At 38.5% G+C, this 21767-nt stretch overlaps 2 protein-coding genes across 2 annotated transcripts in view; both read left to right on the top strand.

The window, feature by feature from the left end:
* The first annotated feature begins 1240 nt into the window (after positions 1-1240).
* LOC124143028 overlaps positions 1241-21767 on the top strand; it is a 38508-nt gene continuing 17981 nt past the window's right edge. Inside the window, exon 1 of the mRNA XM_048382435.1 lies at positions 1241-1261. The gene's annotated coding sequence lies outside the window, so the exon portion shown is untranslated. The remainder of the gene's footprint in view (positions 1262-21767) is intronic.
* On the top strand, positions 1650-20369 carry LOC124143032. Its single transcript, XM_048382436.1, has 14 exons — positions 1650-1826; positions 5321-6004; positions 7269-7460; positions 7676-7778; positions 11355-11500; positions 11911-12069; positions 12460-12566; positions 13011-13151; positions 15173-15216; positions 15937-16070; positions 16506-16836; positions 17464-17712; positions 18184-18355; positions 18475-20369. Exons 2-14 carry the CDS (start codon positions 5325-5327, stop codon positions 18687-18689), a joined length of 2673 nt encoding a protein of 890 aa, XP_048238393.1. The 5' UTR covers positions 1650-1826; positions 5321-5324; the 3' UTR covers positions 18690-20369.

Raw genomic sequence — 21767 nt, 5'->3', positions numbered from 1 at the left:
TTGCCAGAAATGAAAACTTGAACCAATTGTTGTTTCGAACTGCCGTCTTGAAGGTGATTATTACTAATTGCACATCAAAACGCATCGAACATACTCCATTACTTTCAATTGTTCCTAGCAAGAAGGCTGATTTTCTCTCTGTGAACACGAAAAGATCGATGTTGTTTCTCTCTCCCTTGACAACGTAGCATATGTCATTATGGTGAGCGGATAGTGTGAGGCATGCGTGTGATGCACTGTATTGAGTATGCCAGAGTGTAACACTAATCTCTTCATTAATGTAAATCCTTACTTGACAACGGTATAAGGATCTGTATCAAACCGTCACTGTGACAGTATACTAAAGACGTTGTTACTCCCTTAAAGTAGTTGTAACTGAATATGTTACTAAATGACCCATTTAATCTTAGTAATTCAAGGATAAGTAGCAAATGTTATACTCTGTGTTGTCATCATAAAGTATTTCATGTACGAATTGAATGAAGGGTAGAAAGAAGAACAGCACGGTCCTACTTTCAGTTTAAGTTCCACGTGGTTTTCGGTCTTGGAAACATTTTAGGGCTTTATCTATCACTGTCCAGGTAACGATACAACTAGGTATGGTGTGTTAAGTCATTCAATTTCTAGATAACGGGTGTTTTTATCTGGCACTGTCCCAGGCCAGCTGTATATAACCAGCGCGCATGTACTCAAAAATGATGTTAACCATCCAGTGAGAGGATCTTTAATTATCTACTGCAACGATGATCTGAATTGTTTTCTAAATTAACAGCAAAAAATAAAAGATGCATGTGTGGCATATTTCACTAGTAAGAACATGTCTACATCACTTGCTTTGTGTATCCCTCTGACAAGTGTTAGGGGCAGTCGGGTAGCCTTGTGGTTAAAGCGTTCTCTCGTCACGCCATAGACCCGGGTTCGATTCCCGACATGGGTACAATGTGTGAAGCCCATTTCTGGTCTCCTCTGCTGGAATATTGCTAAAAGCAGCGAAAAACCATACTCACTCACTCACTCACTCACATGTGTGAAGTGACACGGCTCCCATGGCCGAAAGCTATGCACATTATTATCATTATCATTATCATTATTAATATTATTATTATTATTATTATCATGATAGAGCGTACTTGAGTCTCTTCGTGTTGGAAATCGTAGAGTTATCTCCCTTCATCCAAAACGGAACTAGGAAAGTGACATACAATTTCCAAGAAAAGAACAGCTTTTTTCATGAGCGACAGTGTGACATTTCCTCTGGAAGGTAAGAATTCTTAAACATATTTCAGGCATAATCCCACCTACCAGGTTTCTGAAGTTTGTGACACTTGCATTGCTGACATAGACACTGGGTGTTTTTTTACGTCCGTAGAGAAAACCAATACTTTCAGTAGGACGGCGTGTCTACACCAAATCACGACAGTATAAATCCTAACGTCAACACCAGAGAATAATCAGTTTCGATTATCTGCCAAAACATATTCCATAGGGCATGGAGGGCAAATACGATCGTTGTGATGAAGATTATATGAATTGATCACTGAAATTCAGTTATGTCACCAGGTGTTCACAACTGGTTTTGGTCTGTCAAGCTTAATGCGATATGCATATATCGATTAATATCCGACCTATATTTGAACAAGAGTTTAACCTCGGCGACAGAGCAGTAGGCTTGTTGTGCAAGTGGGCTATGTATTCAGCTCACATATCACAAAGCACCTGTGTGACATTGAAACACACCACAGGAATGCCACGACTCCTGAACAAAGCGAGCGGGCAAGTAAGAAGAAAGCCCTTGTATATCAGGACAGGATCTGGAGTAACTATACGTAGGTACAGCAACATGTACCAGTAAGAAGTCCCTGTATATCAGGACGGGATCTGGAGTAACTATACGTAGGTACCGCAACATGTACAAGTAAGAAGAAAGTTCCTGTATACCTGTATATCAGGACGGGATCTGGAGTAACTATATGTAGGTTCTGCAACATGTACACATAAGAAGAAAGTCCATGTATATCAGGACGGGATCTGGAGTAACTATACGTAGGTACCGCAACATGTACAAGTAAGAAGAAAGTCCCTGTATATCAGGACGGGATCTGGGGTAACTATACGTAGGTACAGCAACATGTACAAGTAAGAAGAAAGTCCCTGTATATCAGGACGGGATCTGGAGTAACTATACGTAGGTACCGCAATATGTACATGTAAGAAGAAAGTCCCTGTATATCCCTGTGTATTGAAACGTCACCATAACTGTGTGATAATGAAGGTGTTACGCCCTTAGAGTGGTATGTTACTGAATGACCCATGCACGATTCAAGCCTAGTAATTCATGGCGTAATGTGTTCACGGATGTGTTCCAAGAAGCGTGTGTGAGGGCGTTGTGTATGTTCGTCTTGTCACGGACGCTTGAGTGAGGATATTGTGTTCAGAATCAAGGTAATTCCATTTAGTTTCAATACCATAGCAATGAAATGTGATACTTAAACACAACCGTGACGGAATATTTTATATAGATTTTTCGTTCATGTATGATTTCTTTCCTGGACGGATGCGCGAAGGTTTCTCACTATTTATTATTCGTGGTGGGGTGGGTGAGAGATTTTTGAGTTGTTGGAAACAGAATGTTACTTTTATTATATACTTCAGAGTGAAAAACTGAATTTTCTGAAGTTGAGAATAGTGATACTTTCATTGTAGTGAACCTAACTCTTAATATTTCACTGTAGTGAACATAAACCTGATATTTCACTGCAGTCTTACAAGAGTTACACTTCCTCCTCAAATGATCTCCCTTTATCGTAAGTGTCAAGCCCGTACAAAAAAAACCTGCTCACGTCCTTGTTCCACATTGACAAGGCAAATAATGACAGATGGTCAGTTAATATCACTTCTTGCTGTTGTTATTTTCTCGACAATGTTTCATTATAAACTGTTAATTTCTCATTTAACTCGTCAATCGAGACTGTTCGTTTCGCAAAGCACCATTTGTGTTACTGACCAGCGTGTATTCTTTCGCTTCCAAAAGCGGTCTCGTAGTTTTCAAGAATATTTTTATGCTAACTTACATGATTGCTGAAACGGGCCTGTTCTTGTTCCTTTGTAAGCTGGAAGTCTTCCACATCATCCAGATCGTTTGATTCCAGAGAATTGTCAATTTGAGTTAAGGTCTCCATTGTCCACTCGTCGTCCGACATGGCGACATTCAAACTTTCTAACGCTTTTGCCAGCACATGGTGTGGTGCGCACGCACTGAATACCTGCTTTCGAACGTGCGACTCATGAGAAATTTGCCCCCGGGAAGCGGGTACATGAGGCTACAGACGGAGGGGGCCACTACACCTTGTAAAGTGTGGTGATAACTATTACCTACTGGAATCCTCCCATGGGGATACTGTCCAAATTTAAAGCCAGTAAGATGCGTTTTACGTTTTTGAGGATTATTTCAGTTATTTCACAGCCTGACAACTTATGTGGCCTAATGATCAAATTGGTTATTAGTTGTTTTCGAATTTAGTGAAACCCATTGGCCCCGTTTGGGCGTGACAACCTAAACTTATATTCAGAGCGACTGTCTAAATGTTGTTTTTGTATATAAAAATACAAACAACGAAACTCTTTCCATTATCATAAGAAATCCCTGTTAAAGTTTTTATTGTACAGAGTCGAAAATACTATTTGAACGTATTTTATGTATGTCTCCCCTATCCCTGTTGGGGAACATCTATGGAAATATTGCTGATGATAATTTTAAAGTAAGGAGAAGTATATTCTTCGAGTTACTCGGATATGAGTCAGTATACATTCATCTGGAAACAAAAAGCTTACGCTGAAGTTATATTCCAATCATTCACTCTCTTATTCATGTATGCATTATTGTACATGCTTCACGTATAACTTCATGAAAACGTTCGTGAAGAAAAAGTACCATGCGAAGTGCATTCAATATTGATAGTTTGCATTGTATCGAGTTTTGCAAACTCCTGTTATCATTACTCTAGGTACAATCGGGTTTGAAAGATTTCATCATGTAACGGATCCGGATAGAATAGGTCTTCAGCAACCCAAGCTTGTCGTAAAAGGTGACTATGCTTGTGGTAAGAGGCGACTAACGAGATCGGGTGGTCAGGCTCGCTGACTTGGTTGATGCATGTCATCGATCCCAATTGCGTGGATCGATGCTCATGATGTCAGTTAATGGATTGTCTGGTCCAGACTCGAATATTTACAGACCGCCTTCATATAGATGAAATATTGCTGAGTGCTGCGTTAAACAACAAACAAACATTAATGTGTCGAATTTGGTATTTTCCTCCACGTGTCAGCCATGTAACGTTCTGAAACCTTTACTGAGGCCTTGAATGGTATGACCTTAATCAATTAACTATTGAGCCATAGTCGTATGATTGTCTTTGAAATCGTCGTAGAAAGCATATGCTCAACTGTACCTCAAACGTAGTGAACTATAGACATCAAGGACCGAAGCTGCTGGACTTTAGCTCGACATAAAGGGAAAGCTGACTATTGAAGCCATCCCTCTTGTCATACAGTGAAGAGTTTCATTATAGCTGGAATATTTGTGAGTGCGGCGTTACAAAAACAAACAAACAAAACTTGTTGTAACTTGCCTTTGCACTCGGCATTAAGGGGACTCAACAAGGTCAGGTCGTTGTAGAGTCAGTTTACTGAACCTGAGTGGAGTATCCATGTTAAACTGGTTTCTCAGTTGTGGCGCATTAAAAAAGATCGAACTAGCCCAAGAACGTCGCTGTATAAATGCAATATTCTTGGATGCGACGTCAAACCACAGTTCACCTCACCTCACTCCGCAGTCTTGTGGTGATGTTTCTATCACTTATGCATAAAATCTTTATGCATAGAACTAAATATGAAACACATACGGCGGTTTCATTGGTCTCTTTTAGTTCAGGTGCATACATGAGTGGAAGGGTAATGACTATTTGACGCTTATTGAATGATATCAGATCATCGATATACCTGAATGTTTAGTTCAACTGCTTTGCCAGATTCCCGAATGTCCGATCTATAATCATAAAGAAACAGATATGCCAGGACAGGATAACACTTTGTGCCTATTTGTGTGTCTACTTCTTGCCTATATGTCTTAATCTCACATAAATGTTATCAATAAGGAAGTCCAGCATTTCATAGTTTTCTCAGAAAACGTCAGAAGATATTTGCTAATAGATGTAAAATATTCATGACATGTACACTATATAATAAGCTCTAGTATCCAACCAATCACTACACCCATTATTAAAATATCCCCTATTAGATTTTATCGTATTTGTTACAGCAATATGGAGGCGACTAACCCACAACTATCGTCGGTGTATTTTCCGATTGGAAACACACGGTCAGTTGATGTGACGCTTGGATGTCATGTTGGTAGGGAGTGTGACATGCTGTTACTGGGGTGTGGTGACGTCAGGAACGTCCTGCATACCATGCACATACTTCAGACAAGAGGGACCACAAAATCAAAGGATCAGAGAATCAACATCCACCTCAATGACATTGAAGACAATATCTTGGGGCGCGATCTGATTTTACTCTACCTCGCTGGAACAATTGATCCAAACAACTCTGAAGATATGAAGTTTCTGTGGGGAGTCTGGTACGACGCCCTTTTGTCACAAGAACACCTGCAGAGGCTTAAGAAAGTGATGAAGGAAGTGGCGTCAGTCCAGTCAGGCAATAACGGGGTATATTTTGGAAATTTGAAAAGTGAAGTTTCCATCAAAAGGGCTCTTCTAGGGATGGAGAAAGCTGACATTAATGGTAAACAAACGACAGATACGAGATTGGAATGCCTTGACACCACGTACAGAAGGGGTATGCCAATGGTAACCATGGATTGGATAACAGGAACATTTATTAGTCCTAAAGTTGACTTACCACAGACAGCAGTAGACTGGATGACAGCTAGAGTCAGTGCCCATTGTGGTCGGCTTGATGAAGTACCTCGGCTCAAGGACAGGTATATTATCTGATTATTACCACACGGACTACGCCTCTTTACATTTAGCTCGGAGTCAATTGCTGATCGAAGTTCATTATAACAGTCATGTTTCTTTATTTCTAACATCGCTTCTATCATGTATTTACATTCCAGAACGCTAAGCGTTTTATGGAAACGTATTAGTGCCACAACCTAAAAAGATATCAACGTAGGTGATACTTTCATCCACGTACATCGTATCTACGTATATGATATTATAATCTGCATGGAAGAAAGTATAATCTGTCGATTCATCGACTTTTGTAACCATATTTTCTCGAGTAATCGACAATAGTTCCGGGTCAGTGATATTTAATCTCTGGCTCAATTAATAACGACTTTCGACCAATCTGTGTGTGGGGTTACTGAAGAATGACACACGCTGCAGTCTTTTACAACTGTAATAAAGAGAGGAGGGTACAAAATACTTTCCAAACCACAAACAAGCACACAACGATAGGTCATTATTCAACCATGGCATGGTTTAAGTCAGAGGTATCACTCGAATATGTTGATCCTCATGATTTCTCCATTACGGAAATGAGGTTTAAGATGTAAAACGTGAACATGAGTGAGTGAGTGAGTATGGTTTTATGCCGCTTTTAGCAATATTCCAGCAATATCACGGCGGGGGACACCAGAAATAGGCTTCACACATTGTACCCATGTCGCGAATCGAACCCGGGTCTTCAGCGTGACGAGCGAACGCTATAACCACTAGGCTACTCGACCGCACCTACGTGAACATGAAAGGGTGAGAATCAATCAAACTTTAAAAAAAAACTAAATCAAACGAATGTTCGTCATCATCCTATGAAGCACTGAAGGTACAACTCTGCAGTTTCTAATTTTGATAGTTTGACCATTTGCAATTGAAATGATCTCAGTATGTTGTAAAAAATACGGAAAATAGACGACCAACATGCCCCCAAACAATAAATGAACAGTAATTTATTAATCACCTTTAATTTAAAATATTGATGTTTGTGTAAACTTGTATCCAACTTGGGTCACAACTTCTCTCTGAGTAACGATACGTGCGATAACGATATCACATACGTAGATAAAAGTATCTTCTACGTAGATATAAGTATCATCTGCGTAGATGTATGTGTCATATAATGGACTGATACAAATACAAAGGACAATCATCACCAGTGCCTTTTGATAGGGGATGCTTTCATCAAGAATAATTCCTTCCCACAAACCCTTCTGCTAGTTCATGCTTCTTTAATCTGTGCAGGTACCATCAAGAGATCCGGGACTTCATTTCAACTGGGGTTACGAGGGTCAATTCAAAGTCGCTGTCGTCTGAACAGATGGTGGATAGTTTCAAGGGCAACATTACGCTATTGAGACCCGGGTGTAGTATTTGGGAAGTCCCAGATTCCTGCTGTCCATTCTTTTGTTACGACTTTGACCTGGAACTCCACAGGTAGAGAAACATTATTTCTCAGTAAACGTTCCTGTTTCGCTTAATTTATTGCAACATAAATAAGGTTCAAACGAAATACTTTAGCCCTTTTGCTGACGTTAAGTTAATTGATTTTCAGACATGATATGCAAGAAACTGTCATTGCTATGCCTTAACACGGTCGTGTATAAAAGTTTATATTTCTTCACGTTTACATGAACTGTACTCACACCTAGATACGATGGGCGTACGGTGACACTTGCCTCTCTCTGCTTGGAAATACTGAAGAAGTGGGTGGAAAGTTTCCAGGAAGCAATGAAAGATGACTGTGCTATCAAGGTACGAACAGTACACAGAATGAAAGGATAAAACATTTTCGAGTTTACAAAATGTATATTTAAATTGTATGACTTTTCCATTCATAGACGGGTGGCCAAGTCGTCCAAGGTGCCGCAATTCGCCGTGCAGTGTCCCTTGGGCACGCCAGAAACCTATGGTTGTGGCTTCGAATCCCGGTTGCCCCGATTATGTTTCTAGGTTTGTCAGCTGGAATACTGTTATAAGCAGCGTTAAACACAAATCACTCACTCCTTTTATAGACAAGAAATCTGTGTCTTCTAAGTCTGACTGAAAATAATATTCCCTCTCAACCCCCTCTGCCACACAGAGTTTATGGGACAAAACAACAGAGTCTGTGAAACGCCCTGGGAAATAGCACAATGGCCATGGCCCGGATCATCTCCCACAAGGAACCTCTGATGTGCACACCGGTGATACTCGCGCTCACAGTGTTACTGATGTCAACAGAGACGCGTTGTCCTTTTTATGTTGGAATATTGGTGGTCTTCTCAGCAAAATAAATGATGTTGACTTTTTAACTTACATCAGTAAATCTGATATTGTGTGCCTTGTTGAGACATTTGTTGTAAATATTCCAGGAAAACATTGGCTACATGGGTATGATACTTTTAACTGTCCTGCAGTTAAGTTATCCAACTATGGACGTTTATCAGGTGGTATTTGTCTGTGTGTACGCCAATCACTGAGTAGTTTCTGTAATGTTATACAAGCAGATAGAGACAACATAATTGGTCTCTCGTTATCTAAAGATTTATTTAGAATTGACAAAAATGTGAATTTGTTATGTACCTATATCCCTCCATTGGGGTCTCCTTATTATAATTATGTAAACACCAATGGTAACATTGAAAAGTAGAAGAATTCTTAATAGATAATGATGAAATGTTTTCAAATTCATATAATTTAATCTGTGGAGATATGAACGCGAGAACAGGTGAGAGAAATAACCCTGATATTAGCAATAATGATGATAGCTTCAATCATACCTCCCCTTTCCCTGAGGAGGAGGATGACCCTGTTGAGGATCGTACTTCAAAGGATACAGTTGTAAATAGATTTGGTCAAATGTTGTTGGATTTATGCTATGTTTTTAAACTTTACATCGTAAATGGACGTGTATATGGTGATACTAATGGGGAATTTACTTCTTGTAGCCAACATGGCTCTAGTGTGAACGATTATTTTGTAAGTTCACCAGATTTCTTTCAGTTTATCAATATGTTCACTGTCGGTGATCGTTCTGATTCTGATCACTTTCCATTAGAATTGATGTGTAAATTTCCAAATATGGGTAAGAGGGGCAACAAGGATTCATGTATGGATCCACAAGCATCAGAGAAAATTGTATGGAATGATTATTACTCCAGTTTGTTTCTCGATAACCTGAGATTTAATATTACTGAAAACAAAGAAATGGTCCATAAAGAAATTGATAATGCTATTGAAAATGCAATTAGCCACTTTGTCGACATTGTATTAGACTCTGCTAGCTGCATGAAAAAGACAATACGACATAATTCACAATTTGCCAATCAAAAACCACTAAGTCTAGAATGAAGACAAGCGAAACGAGAAACACGTAGGGCACCTAGGAGATTTAGAACACAAAGAACAGTCGCTAACAGAATTGTGTACTGTCAACAAAGAAATCATTATAAATTTTGTTGCAGAAATTTTAAATCCATTTCACGTAAGAAATCAGTTGAAAGATTGCATAGAAGCATAAATAGTCAATCTAGCTTTTGGAAACAGATAAGATCATTACAAAACAAACCCAGACAGAAGAATCATATAACGAAAGCAGAATGGCTTTGCCATTTTAGAGTGGTTTCTGCAAATGACAATGTTTTTTCTCCTCACTTAGATGATGAAAATGAACTCAGTTCTAATCAGTTTACAGATATTGATGCATTCATACTAAATTCTACGATAACTGAACATGAAATTACATCATCAATAAATAAGTTAAAAAAAGGAAAATCTGCCGGGCCCGATCAAGTGCTGATAGAAATGCTTAAATGTTCCCAATTGGATATAATGCCATTTCTCCATAAATGTTTCAACAAACTCTTTGATAATCAAATATTTCCAAGCAGTTGGTCTTGTTCAGAAATAGTCCCTCTACATAAAAAAGGCGATCCGAGAAACCCTGACAACTGACAAGATAAATATACTAAGGAATTGAATTTATCTGTAAATTTAGATAAGACAGAAATTATAGAATTCAGAAAAGGGGGTCCTTTAAATTTTAAGGAAAGATGGTACTTAAATGGACAACAAATTAATGTAGTTAATGGTTATAAGTATCTCCGCATAATGTTTAATTCAACACTGAATATGGACAAATGTGTATCTGACTTATCACTGCGAGGGAAACGAGCTTTACTTAATATAATGTCTGTTTCACATAAACTTGGCGTTATTACACCAAAAGTATTTTTCAAATTATTTGATACTCAAATACCGCCAATTCTATTGCATGGATCTGAAGTGTGGGGTTACCGAATATATGAATGTTTAGAAGGAATTCACCTACTGGCATGTGAAAAGTTTCTTCGCGTTGGAATAGCAACACCAAATAATATGATATATGGAGAATGTGGAAGATACCCACTTTACATTAATTCGCAAATAAAGTGTTTAAAATATTGGTTTAATATCATCCGTATGCCAGAACATCGGCTTCCGAAAAAAGCATATAACATGCTCTTTCATTTAGATAGTATCGGTAAGGTTACATGGGTATCGCATATTAGGACACTATTATTCTCACATGGATATGGGTATATATGGCTTAACCAATCTGTTGGTGATCAACATTTATTTCTAAATGATTTTCGTAAAATAGCAATAAATATGTTCTATGAAGGGTGGCAATGCAACTTGGAAAACAGTTCACGTTATGATTTGTACAGAACATTTAAGACTTTATTAGAGCCAGAAAAATATCTATCAGTTTTAACAAATAGTCGCCTAAGAAATGTATATATTAAATGCAGACTTGGCTTGTCAAAACTTATGATAAATTATGGACGGAATATATCACTTTAAAGAATACAAAGAATTTGTCTAATCTGTAACTCTGCTATAGAAGACGAAATACATTTTACCTTTGAATGTCCTTATTATGCAGAACTACGTACTAAATATTTACCAGAATGTTTCTTATCTAAGACGAGTAGAATAGCGTTTGTTTCTATTTTGTCATCGAATGATGCCGATGTAATGTTTAAACTGTCTTTATTTGTAAAACATGGGATGGAACTACGAAATAACATGTTGAGTGGAAATTCAGAATTTTAATTACCTTACCCTAGAAAGTCCTCATGATTATCACCGATTGTTAAATGAATGTTATATTTTTATAATTTTTGTTGTATCTCCCAATCTGTAAATTCTCACCCAATGTATTAATCTGAACTTGTATATGTGCAGATGGCCTTTGATACAATAAACGTCTTTGACTTTGACTTTGACAAAAGCTCCTCATATATCATAATTGGTGCATTGCTATTATGAATGTTCATTTTCAGTTTATGATGTATTGTTTTGCAGATCCATATGTGGCATGGAGAGGCAACAGCAGTATGTGAGACGGACCTCCCGGAAGATCTCCGATTTGACTTCATCGACACGTCAAATTTAGCAGATAGAGTTGGGCTGATCGCTGTACTGAGTTGTTCTCGCGACAGATTGAAATCGCAAGTATACCCGAAGAACTCAAATTCAATAAAACAGTGTTGTCAAATCACTATAGTAAGAACCATTAATGAAATGAAGATAATGAAGCATACCATCTCCTGGTTGGCCCAGTCGTCTACGGCACATTCGTGTCCCTTGGCCGTGCCATACATTTGTGGTCATCGGTTCGAATCCTGGTTCGCCCTGATTATTTGTCTAGGATGGTAAGCACACACACTCACACACACACACACACACACACACACACACACACACACACACACACACACACACACACACACACACACACACACACTCACACATTCACTCACTCACTCACTCACTCACACACACTCACTCACTCACTCACTTACTGACTCACTCACTCTATCTCTCTGTGTAACCTGTCTATGGTTTTGTTTTCGTTCAGGCCAAATGGACTGCTAAGGACAGAGAGCTTTAACTACACGAAACTAGAGGGCTACATTTCAGTAGACATCTTTCTTCGTGGCTGCATTGATGTGCCAATTTTGATGTATCCAACGGTGTTTGGTTTGCACCTAGCAGAAGACATCTCTCTTGGACATGAGTGAGTACTCGAAATTTCTTTGTTTACAGAAGAAATGTAGCATATATGTCATATTTATAAACTTCACGTTTGAACAAGTGACTGTTACACGTGATTTACAGAACATACGATCGACCATTCAAAAAGAACATATGTTCCAATGTTACTTCACTTTAAATGTTAACGCGAGTATTAGAGAATAACCAGTCACGATTACCTGACGAAAAAGTTCAAATGGCCGTGAAAATCATGGACCGATCAGTGAAATACTCTTAGCCTTCAACTGATCGTGCGTAGTAGTATTTATAGGAGATGAGGTATAACAGTCAAGATTATTCCACATAAGTCCATGATTCGTAAGGGCAGGGATTTGCTACAAAGTGACCATTAAGAAGTCACTTCTTTCATCAGGAATCTCCTGCTAACTCAGTCTGCACACATACGTTCAAAGTTGACTTTGAAATGGAAAACAGCTCGGGAGCAGGAGAACCTGACAGCACTAACTCTTGCTGAAAACGGTATGTGATCCTTAAAAGTTTAGTTTAAAATATATCTACCTTAACCTTCATTCAACATCTCTCAAACCTTTGAAATAATCAAATACTGCTTACTCATATCAAATTAATGTATAGTCAAAGACGAAACGTTTCTTGGAGTGAACAAACAACTGAATGGTATGTGTGTGACTATGTGTTTAACAACGTACTCATACATCTGAGGAAGGGACACTTTTTGGGGACCAACAGAACATTATTGTTTTCAAAACATGCAGCATGTACTTCAAATAATCTGTTCTGTTTTGTACAAGTGAGAACAAATTATTTTCGGGAACAGATTATTTGCCTAAAACAACCCCCGTCTCTCACCAATACATAATATCACAGTTTCGTTGTCCTTGTTCCTGTTAACTAATCAAATTTATAATAAATTTGTACCTAAGAATTTATTGGTATATATTTCAGCATCAGATGCAGTGTCTAAAGCACTGGAAAAAATTGAAAATTATCAAGGTTCAGACAGTGGAGATCCCTTAGTTGTTAAGAAGATGTGTGTCAAAAGAGGAAAGGATAAGATTCTGAAAAGGATTCAGAATATTGCTAAAGGTAACTCTAGCGTCGTTAAGCAACAAACAAACACTTGATTTGTATATGTCACAGGTTCAAGACACATTTTTAATTTGAATAGAGCAACATCCATTAAATTTTGTTTTTGATATCACCGGAGGCAGAATAAGTTTGTAAAAGAAATCCCCGATTCTCTTGCGACACAAAAATGGAAGCATCTCAAAATAGATTAAGTGTTATCATCACAACTGGAGACATCCGCTGTCAGATTTCTCCAATATCGATGATAAAAAACGACATGATGCCGGTTCGAAGATCATGTCCCTGAAAGCATTTGCACACACTAACTTTACCAGTGAGTGAGTGAGTGAGTGAGTGAGTTTTTAACAGTATTCCAGTCATATCACGGCGTGTCAGCTTAATGTGGGAGGAAAGCCCGAAGTGATGCAGGTCTCAGACGTTTACCACTTCGGTGAAACCCACGAGCACGGGTATGGTGCTGACAAACCTAGAAACATAATCGGGGCGAACCGGGATTCGAACCCACAATCATAGGTTTCTGGCGTGCCCAAGGGACGCAACTCTGCACATCGAATCGCGGCGCCTTAGACGACTGGGCCACCCGTGTCCCCCAAACTCACAAAGTTATTCTATGTTAACAGTTATTCTGATAACAGGCAACTGCAATATATAGTTTACGGACATATTCAAGTAAAATATGTTGAAAGCACAATTTGGAGATACGTAGTGAGTCTATGCATTACTCATGCTTCGTGAAAAATAGTAGTGACTATCGGGAGTAGAGTAGACGTTCCACAGTGCTACTGACAACCCGAATGATGTTATTTACACAATGAGAAATATTCTAAAAATCTTTACTAAAAGTTCAAAGGCGCCATCTGTACTTTATCCTCCGACAAAGTGCATTTTTTGAGTTACGTCATAATGGACAGACGTCATGGCACAAAATGGTTCAAATTACCTTTCCCGTCATCCAACGAATCCGTGGTAGCATCGTTCTTTCCTTACGGTCATGCAAGATGGCGCATCCCTATCAATTTGGGGTGAAATAGTTTCTTTAAACTTGTCTAATATTTGAATACATTTACGTTGAAAGAAATACGGCAAAATGTCATCAATTTTCTCTTCGGTATTTTATTTAAAGATATCAATAATGTTTTTAAAGTAATTTAAGATATCTTGAATTCAATTCTGATATCCAAACCACAATAACTGATATCTTAAATGTTACTATATCAACAAAATATTTCGTGATATCTCTTAATGTATTTAAGATATCATTAAACAATTACCATCCTGCTGTACATAATCATTTTAGAAATATATTCAAGATATCCTAAATTCAATTCAAGATATCTTGAATAAAGATGCATCACAGATATCATTAGTTCGTTTTAGATATCTTTAATTCAATTTGATATATCTTTAATTATATTCAAGATATCATTAATAATTTTGATATCTTTATATCAATTGATGATATCTTTAATATGATTTAAGTAACATGAAGGAACGGCAAAAGAATGATTCCGGTCCCAAAAAGTGTGGGAAATGATTTACAGATATCTTCAAATACTTCCGGTCTGGCTACATATCCGTAAATTCTTCCAGTTCCAAAATGGCGGCAAAACCAGGCCCAACTTGTGCAGGAACTAGTTTCAACAGCACGCCAAGCAATTCGCGCAGGAGTTGAGGGGACTGACTATGACAGCAGTGATCAATTTGAAAACATGGTCTCCGTAGTGAGAAGAAATTTTCCGCAATGGTTAGAAACATAACCCACAGTACTTAACAGACAGAATTACTTGAAGATATCTGCAAATAAGCGGAAGTCTTCAATAATGGCAACAACTGAAGATATCAATAATTAATTATTGATATCTGTATTAAGTTTCAAGATATCAGGAATTGAATTACTGATATAACGAAACATGACTTTTGTCGGTAAATAATGCCCTCCACAAAAGTTTGCAAGATATGCATATTACCCAGTAGCTTGTAATGATTAACATTATGTTTCTACTTTTCATAAATACAAGACGCCAACTTGTTAACCCATCCCCCAGACGCGAAAAAAAGGAGTGTAAGTACATATTATTTACATAATGCATTGAAGTTTTAAAATATTATCCTATGCACAAACTTGCCAACAATCGTACATGGATGAGAATACCCCTGAGGATCCGGGGAAGAATATGTCTTCAGCAACCCATGCTTGCCGTAAAATGCGACTATGCTTGTCAGGCTCGTTGACTTGGTTGATGCATGTCATCGATCCAACATTGTGAAGATCGATGCTCATGATATCAATCACTGAATTGTCTGGTCCAGATTCAATTATTTACAGACCGCTGGAATATTGCTGAGTGCGGCGTTAAACAACAAACCAACAAACGAACATGGTTGAGAAACGTGTTTTCATGGAACGAAAATAATATTTCCCAAACTTATCTCGAGTTAAACAGCTCAAACAGTTTCTCAGTTTTAGAATGACCAACAGAAATGCTGCGGATTGGAGTGGATGAGTTTGGTCTAACGCCGCTCTGGAAATTATTTCAGTTATTTTGTCACGTGTCAGCTCTATGTGGGAGAAAAACCTTAAGTGTCCCCGTTGCTGAAATGACCAGAATAAATGCTGTCATTAAAACACCACTCATATCATCTTCTTATTATTATCCTAACTCGTCATACAGTATTCTGTTATTGTTGTTTCAAATTATCGCAGACCTCGTTATCAATAGGAAAACCGAACCGTAGATTGTCATGACTACGTATACTAACGTGTACACGTGTTGATGCACAGACGGTGACTGAGTACACAGATCATTACCTTGTGACCATCACAACAGACCCAGAATACCTGAAGGAAGGGACGTTCCGCACGGATCCTGTTGAAGGAGACCCATATGTTGTAGAACTACAGAACAGTCAGAATGGGTAACTTTTTGTTTTGAGTTTATTCCTTGGTAAAGCGAATTTTTTACATCACAAACTATTAACACATTACCTGTCGGAAAGCCTGACATATCATAATATGTCATGTCAAAACGTGTTAAAATCATTAAGCTACCATATGTGTGACAGGTGTACGTACGGAATGAGTTTCAGAAGTTTAAATTAAGTTTATGTAAGCATACTTAACTGTGTTCCTATGCGCTCGAAATATATAACGTCAACGCCAGAGAATAACCAATCTCGATTATCCGCTATGAAGATTTCATTGGTCATCAAAATCCTTATCTCTTGAACGGTATTTTAGTTTTGTCATTTCGTGTCAGCTTGATGGTGAATTAAAGCCCAAATTGATGTAGATCTTAGACGGTTACTCCTTTATCGATATTTTTTCTGAATGTTGTACTTTTCATGCTTCAGATATTCAAGCTTTAGTGAAACGCTAAGGCTTTCATGCGGAATTGCTTTAAACAGGAGCAACATTAAGCTGTCAAGGAAGAGAGGGAGGATTGAAGCTTGTCTTGTCAAGGATGCTGATGTGACCATGGGTGAACGTGTTTTGCCCTGGAACAAGCTCAACACAAACTCTATAGCTGATCTGCCCAACTTTCCTCTCTCGAAAACCGGAAAAGAAACATTAGAGACGTATGTTGCAAGCATGTGCCAGGTGTCTGCAGGGAATCCTTCGCCCATACAGCAGCTTAGATTTCTTGTGGAGCGGATCTTGATAACAGTCCCGTTTTCATCAGGGGTAGGTCTAATATTTGTGTGGTTAAACATGTATCTTTTGGTGCACCATTTTGGTAGTTTAGTTGGTTGGTTGGTTTGTTGTTTATCGCCACACTCACCAATATTCCAGCTATATGACGGCGGTCTGTAAATAATCAAGGCTGGACCAGACAAACCAGTGATTAATATCATGAGCATCATTCCACGCAATTGGGATCGATGACATGCATCAACCAAGTCAGCAAGCCTGACCACCCGATCTCGTTAGATCTCTTACGACAAGCATAGTCGCCTTTTACGGCAAGCCTATGTTACTGAAGACCTATTCTACCCCGGATCTTCACGGGTCGGTAGTTTAGTAGTCAGCCATGGTACAGTGTAGTACTTACAGTGTACTGTACAGTGAATTAACGAAGTGTTAATAAACGGTACACACTATTCAAACATTTTGACAGTAAATGCCAGTTGTTTGTGAAATAAAAACTGATTTAACTGTAAGATACATTGTTATAACGGGATAAAAGATATAATAAGTGAGAAAAGGATACTGTCGTCTCTCAAGAGAAGTCATCTTTCCTTCAATATATGCATTTGAATATCAATTTAAATACTAGACCTTTAATCGAGCATTTGCTTGTTGTTTTCATAGGTGCCAACACACATCACACTCAGAGCTCCAAGTCACTCACATCCTGCCAAGAGAGCAAGCAACATGCTTCGTTTGGAAGGTCTTAAGATCCACGAGGACAGACCAACTCTATTTTTGACGTTTTTCGATTTTGACATAGCTGAGGAATTGGTTACCCAAACGAAAATAACGAATGAAGAAATCATGCCTTGGGAAGACATCAAGAAGACATGTGGGGAAATGGACCCATCTTCTCAACGCCTTAGCGAGGTAAACATTACTTATAAGAACAACAAGAGGTACTGTAATCTGGTTGATTATTTCAGGTTGTTTCATTCTTGCTGTTTTATATACATAAACCTTGTGGTCAAATATAAACTTATCTATTCTGCACTTATTTTCTTCTTTTTGTTTTTGTTGTTTAACACTACACTCAGCAATATTCAGCTATTTGCTCGCCCAGCTACATGCCCGCTGCCTGTGAATAAGTCTCAACCAGACAATCCAGGGATTGATTTTGTGAACAATGACCCACATCATTCTATTATGCAGTGAGGACAATAGGGAAAATGTGTGACTATACAAACCTTATCGCATATCGCTACTGAGGAATATTTGATTAGACAACCTTAATTTTATATCGGCACATCATCATCATCATCATCATCATCATCATCATCATCATTACTTTTATGATTCAAATGGATGATTGTGCAGCGTTGTATGCTTTATCTCTGACAGGGATATGCTTTGTTGATGAGGATTCTAGAAGTAAACTCCCACCGAATGATTCAAGATCAGTCTGAGGACAGGAGATGGATTACGAGAACTATCCTGAGAGGGAGGTATCCCTACACGGACCTGCTTACTTTGAACTGTGATGCAGACTTGGGCAAAATGTTTAATTCTCTGTGTAAGTACATAGGAAAATGAGTAATGGGCTGAATTACGAACTATTTATGCAACAGGTGCTTCTCAGATGTGCGTTGCTAAGGTATAGTCCACAGTTCTTCATAAATGTCGTTGTTTTAGGTGTTCCCGACATATGGACATCAGGGCAATTTTCCCCGGTCAGTGGAGCGAGTTCTGGTTCGTTAGCCGCCAGGCCTGGTGCAGTTTGTGACAGCTGTGGCAAGATCTCAGAAAACTGTAAGAGATGTTCCAAATGTCATCTGGTGTTCTACTGTGGCAAAGCATGTCAGAGGAGAGCCTGGAAAGTCCACAAGAAAGTCTGTAAATCTGCCTAAACGTATGCGCCTGCGTTGTTTTGTCGAGAGCTTCCCCTGGACAAACTATGTTTGTATATGATATACTGCGAGTCAGGTTAGAAGTGGAGGGTCCTGCCTTCGTATGAAAACGACTGCGTTTTAAAACATACATGTAGGCACAACATTGAGAAAGTTAAGAAAGAACAGTTTTAACGTTCTAACGACAGTCTTGACTATTTGTAGGGGGCCTACAACAAATCCGGTGAACAATGACTTTTCTTTATGCAAATTGGATTTTTTTTATTTTGTTGCAATGAAATATTTTTAGATAGGATAAAAATGTTGTAACATCGAATATCGAAGGATCAGCACATAAAATATGGCAAACAGTTGACAAGTTCCTTCCATCACATCGGGCTGGAGAATGTTCCATGTGTATCTCAAACGGGGGAAATTCAATAAATGAATGAGAATGAACAAACATGTCATCTCGGAATAATGCATAAATGTTCAATTTGTTTGGTCTTCTACGAGTATAAGCGCTAACAGTTCCTACTTTATACGTGCTATTAATCAATACCAATAGGTATATCTATGAAATAGTGAACGATTGAATATTATTTTACGATGGTTACGATGACATCCAGCCGTGCGATTACGACAGACTTTGGTACCAGGGATCCTGTATGGAATCCCAGTACAGAGAGCCTAGTACTTGACATATACAGTTTATCCTACCTTGCATAAATATACTCGTTTCGATTGGTTACTGAATTGGCAATTTTCCCCATGTACCACGCAGGCAGATAAGGTACAAAGTTCATGTACGTAGCTGTGAATGCAAAATTTCTTACAAATGCGAATACAATGACATAATACTATTATATCAAACTGAACACCCATGAAATGCAGTTCAGAGAAACTAAGCGATCATATCCGATTTTAATACAAGGGTTATAAATCTGAATGAATTTGTGCCGCCTGCTAGCTATCAATAGTTAGCCATACTGATGAAGACATGGGGGCTGTAAAATAAATTCGTTGTCAACCGGTCCCTCGGCGTATATAGACAGTGTTGCTGTACACCGTGAGCGAGGCTATGTTCGCCTCGACTTCCGGCTCGGAGTACATAAACTCGCACACACATTACAGCACACCATGCTTCCCTCGCGTCCACAACTAATACTATACCCGAACATTACATAGGTATTGATACTCCATTGTGACCCAAATCATTATTTTGCAAACGAATCTGCTAAAGGAACATTGAAATGTATTCAGTTAGGAATATAAATAAAATGTTTACATTCAAATTGTATTACACACTGTAAAGCAGGAAGTTGAATTGTGTGTATTTGATTTTTTTGTCAGTCAAGTTTTAGATGATCATCTGGATATCCGGTTGATAGTAAAATGTTTTAATGGTATGGCGGAAGGCCTGGATCCTAAAAATATTTTAGAACGTTCTGGAGGCCCAAATTGTGTATACAAACAATGATGTTAATTTTACTTCAAGACTTGCTTTAAAATATTTGAAGAACAGGTGAAACACATTTAATAAAAATGAGTGTATGACAAATCAAGCAAATATCACCATGAATAATACACGTATGCAATGATACCAGTATGTGCCTTCACAGTGTGGACCCCATACTGGAACTTTAACTTCTGTTTGAGTAACCAATGGTTATTTTCCATTTTTGTATTTTGGTCAATAAAGTCAGTAATAACGATTTCATTACGTTCTTTACCACATGACGTATCAGAAATATATATATGTGTTACTTACCGGTGAAGAGATCGCTCGTTTAATAAACATACAGCAGTATTACACATTGTGTATTACCAAAGCAAGTGCTTGTGTACTGCGGGAACAAGTTTCACGAACACGTGTTGAACACTCCCAACATCCCCTGGCTATTTCAACGGCATTGAGTGTAGAGGTAATAGATCACTTCTTTTCCTGTATGGGACTGTATATGTTATGAGGGGAGTAACTGCATCTGGCTACCTGTTTATGTGTGAGACTATGTTTGTAAGGGTACAGCAGGCACGTCGTACGTCACGAGGGGATCTAGGCCTATCTGTAGGCACTTGTACAAGTAAGAAGAAAGTCAGTGTAAGCGAGGAGGGCGTCCGGAGTAACCCCTTGGAGGCAATGCAACATTACACGGAAGAAGAAATCCACCGTATACATATAGTAACGAATAATACAAAGTTGCCACAAATGAAAACTTGAACCAATTGTTGTTTCGAACTGCCGTCTTGGATGTGATTATTACTAATTGCACATCAAAACGCATCGAACATACTCCGTCACTTTCAATTGTTCCTAGCAAGAAGGCTGATTTTCTCTCTGTGAACACAAAAAAGATCGATGTTGTTTCTCTCTCCCTTGACAACGAAGCATATGTCATTATGGTGAGCGGATAGTGTGAGGCATGCGTGTGATGCACTGTATTGAGTATGCCAGAGTGTAACACTGATCTCTGCATTAATGTAAATCCTTACTTGACAACGGTATAAGGATCTGTATCAAACCGTCACTTTGACAGTATACTAAAGAATTTGTTACTTCATTAAAGTAGTTGTAACTGAATATGTTACTGAATGATCCATTTAATCCTAGTAATTCAAGGATTAATAGCAACTGTAATACGTGTACTTTGTATTGTCATTAGTAAATGCGTTGGCACGCCACACCGGAGACCCGGGTTCGATTCCCGACATGGGTACAATGTGTGAAGCCCATTTCTGGTGTCCCCCGCCGTGATATTGCTGGGATATTGCTAAAAGCGGCGTAAAACCATACTCACTCACTCATTAGTAAATGTATTTCATGTGTGAATTGAATGAAGGGTAGAAAGAAGAACAACACCGTTCTACTTTCAGTTTAAGTTCCACGTGGTTTATTTCCTGGAAACATGTCAGGGCTTTATCTATCACTGTCCAGGTATCGACACAACTAGGTATGGTGTGTTGAGTCAGTCGATTTCTAGATAACGGGTGTTTTTAGCTGGCACTGACACAGACCAGCTGTATGTGACCCGTATGAAGGTACCCCAAAATAATCTTAACCATCCATTCTTAATAACAGATGCAGTTGTGGCATAAATT

The sequence above is a fragment of the Haliotis rufescens genome, unplaced genomic scaffold, assembly GCF_023055435.1.
Source record: "Haliotis rufescens isolate VD_foot unplaced genomic scaffold, xgHalRufe1.0.p SCAF_4, whole genome shotgun sequence".
NCBI classification, from domain to species: Eukaryota; Metazoa; Mollusca; class Gastropoda; order Lepetellida; family Haliotidae; genus Haliotis; species Haliotis rufescens.
This window is presented reverse-complemented; position numbering and strand designations above follow the sequence as displayed.

Bases quoted from the DNA above. Each gene is read 5' to 3' on its own strand.
- LOC124143032 (XM_048382436.1), top strand. From the start codon at position 5,325: ATGGAGGCGACTAACCCACAACTATCGTCGGTGTATTTTCCGATTGGA. The intron at 7,779-11,354 runs GTACGAACAGTA...ATTGTTTTGCAG, and splicing joins AAGATGACTGTGCTATCAAG to ATCCATATGTGGCATGGAGA. The intron at 16,071-16,505 runs GTAACTTTTTGT...TTCATGCTTCAG, and splicing joins CTACAGAACAGTCAGAATGG to ATATTCAAGCTTTAGTGAAA.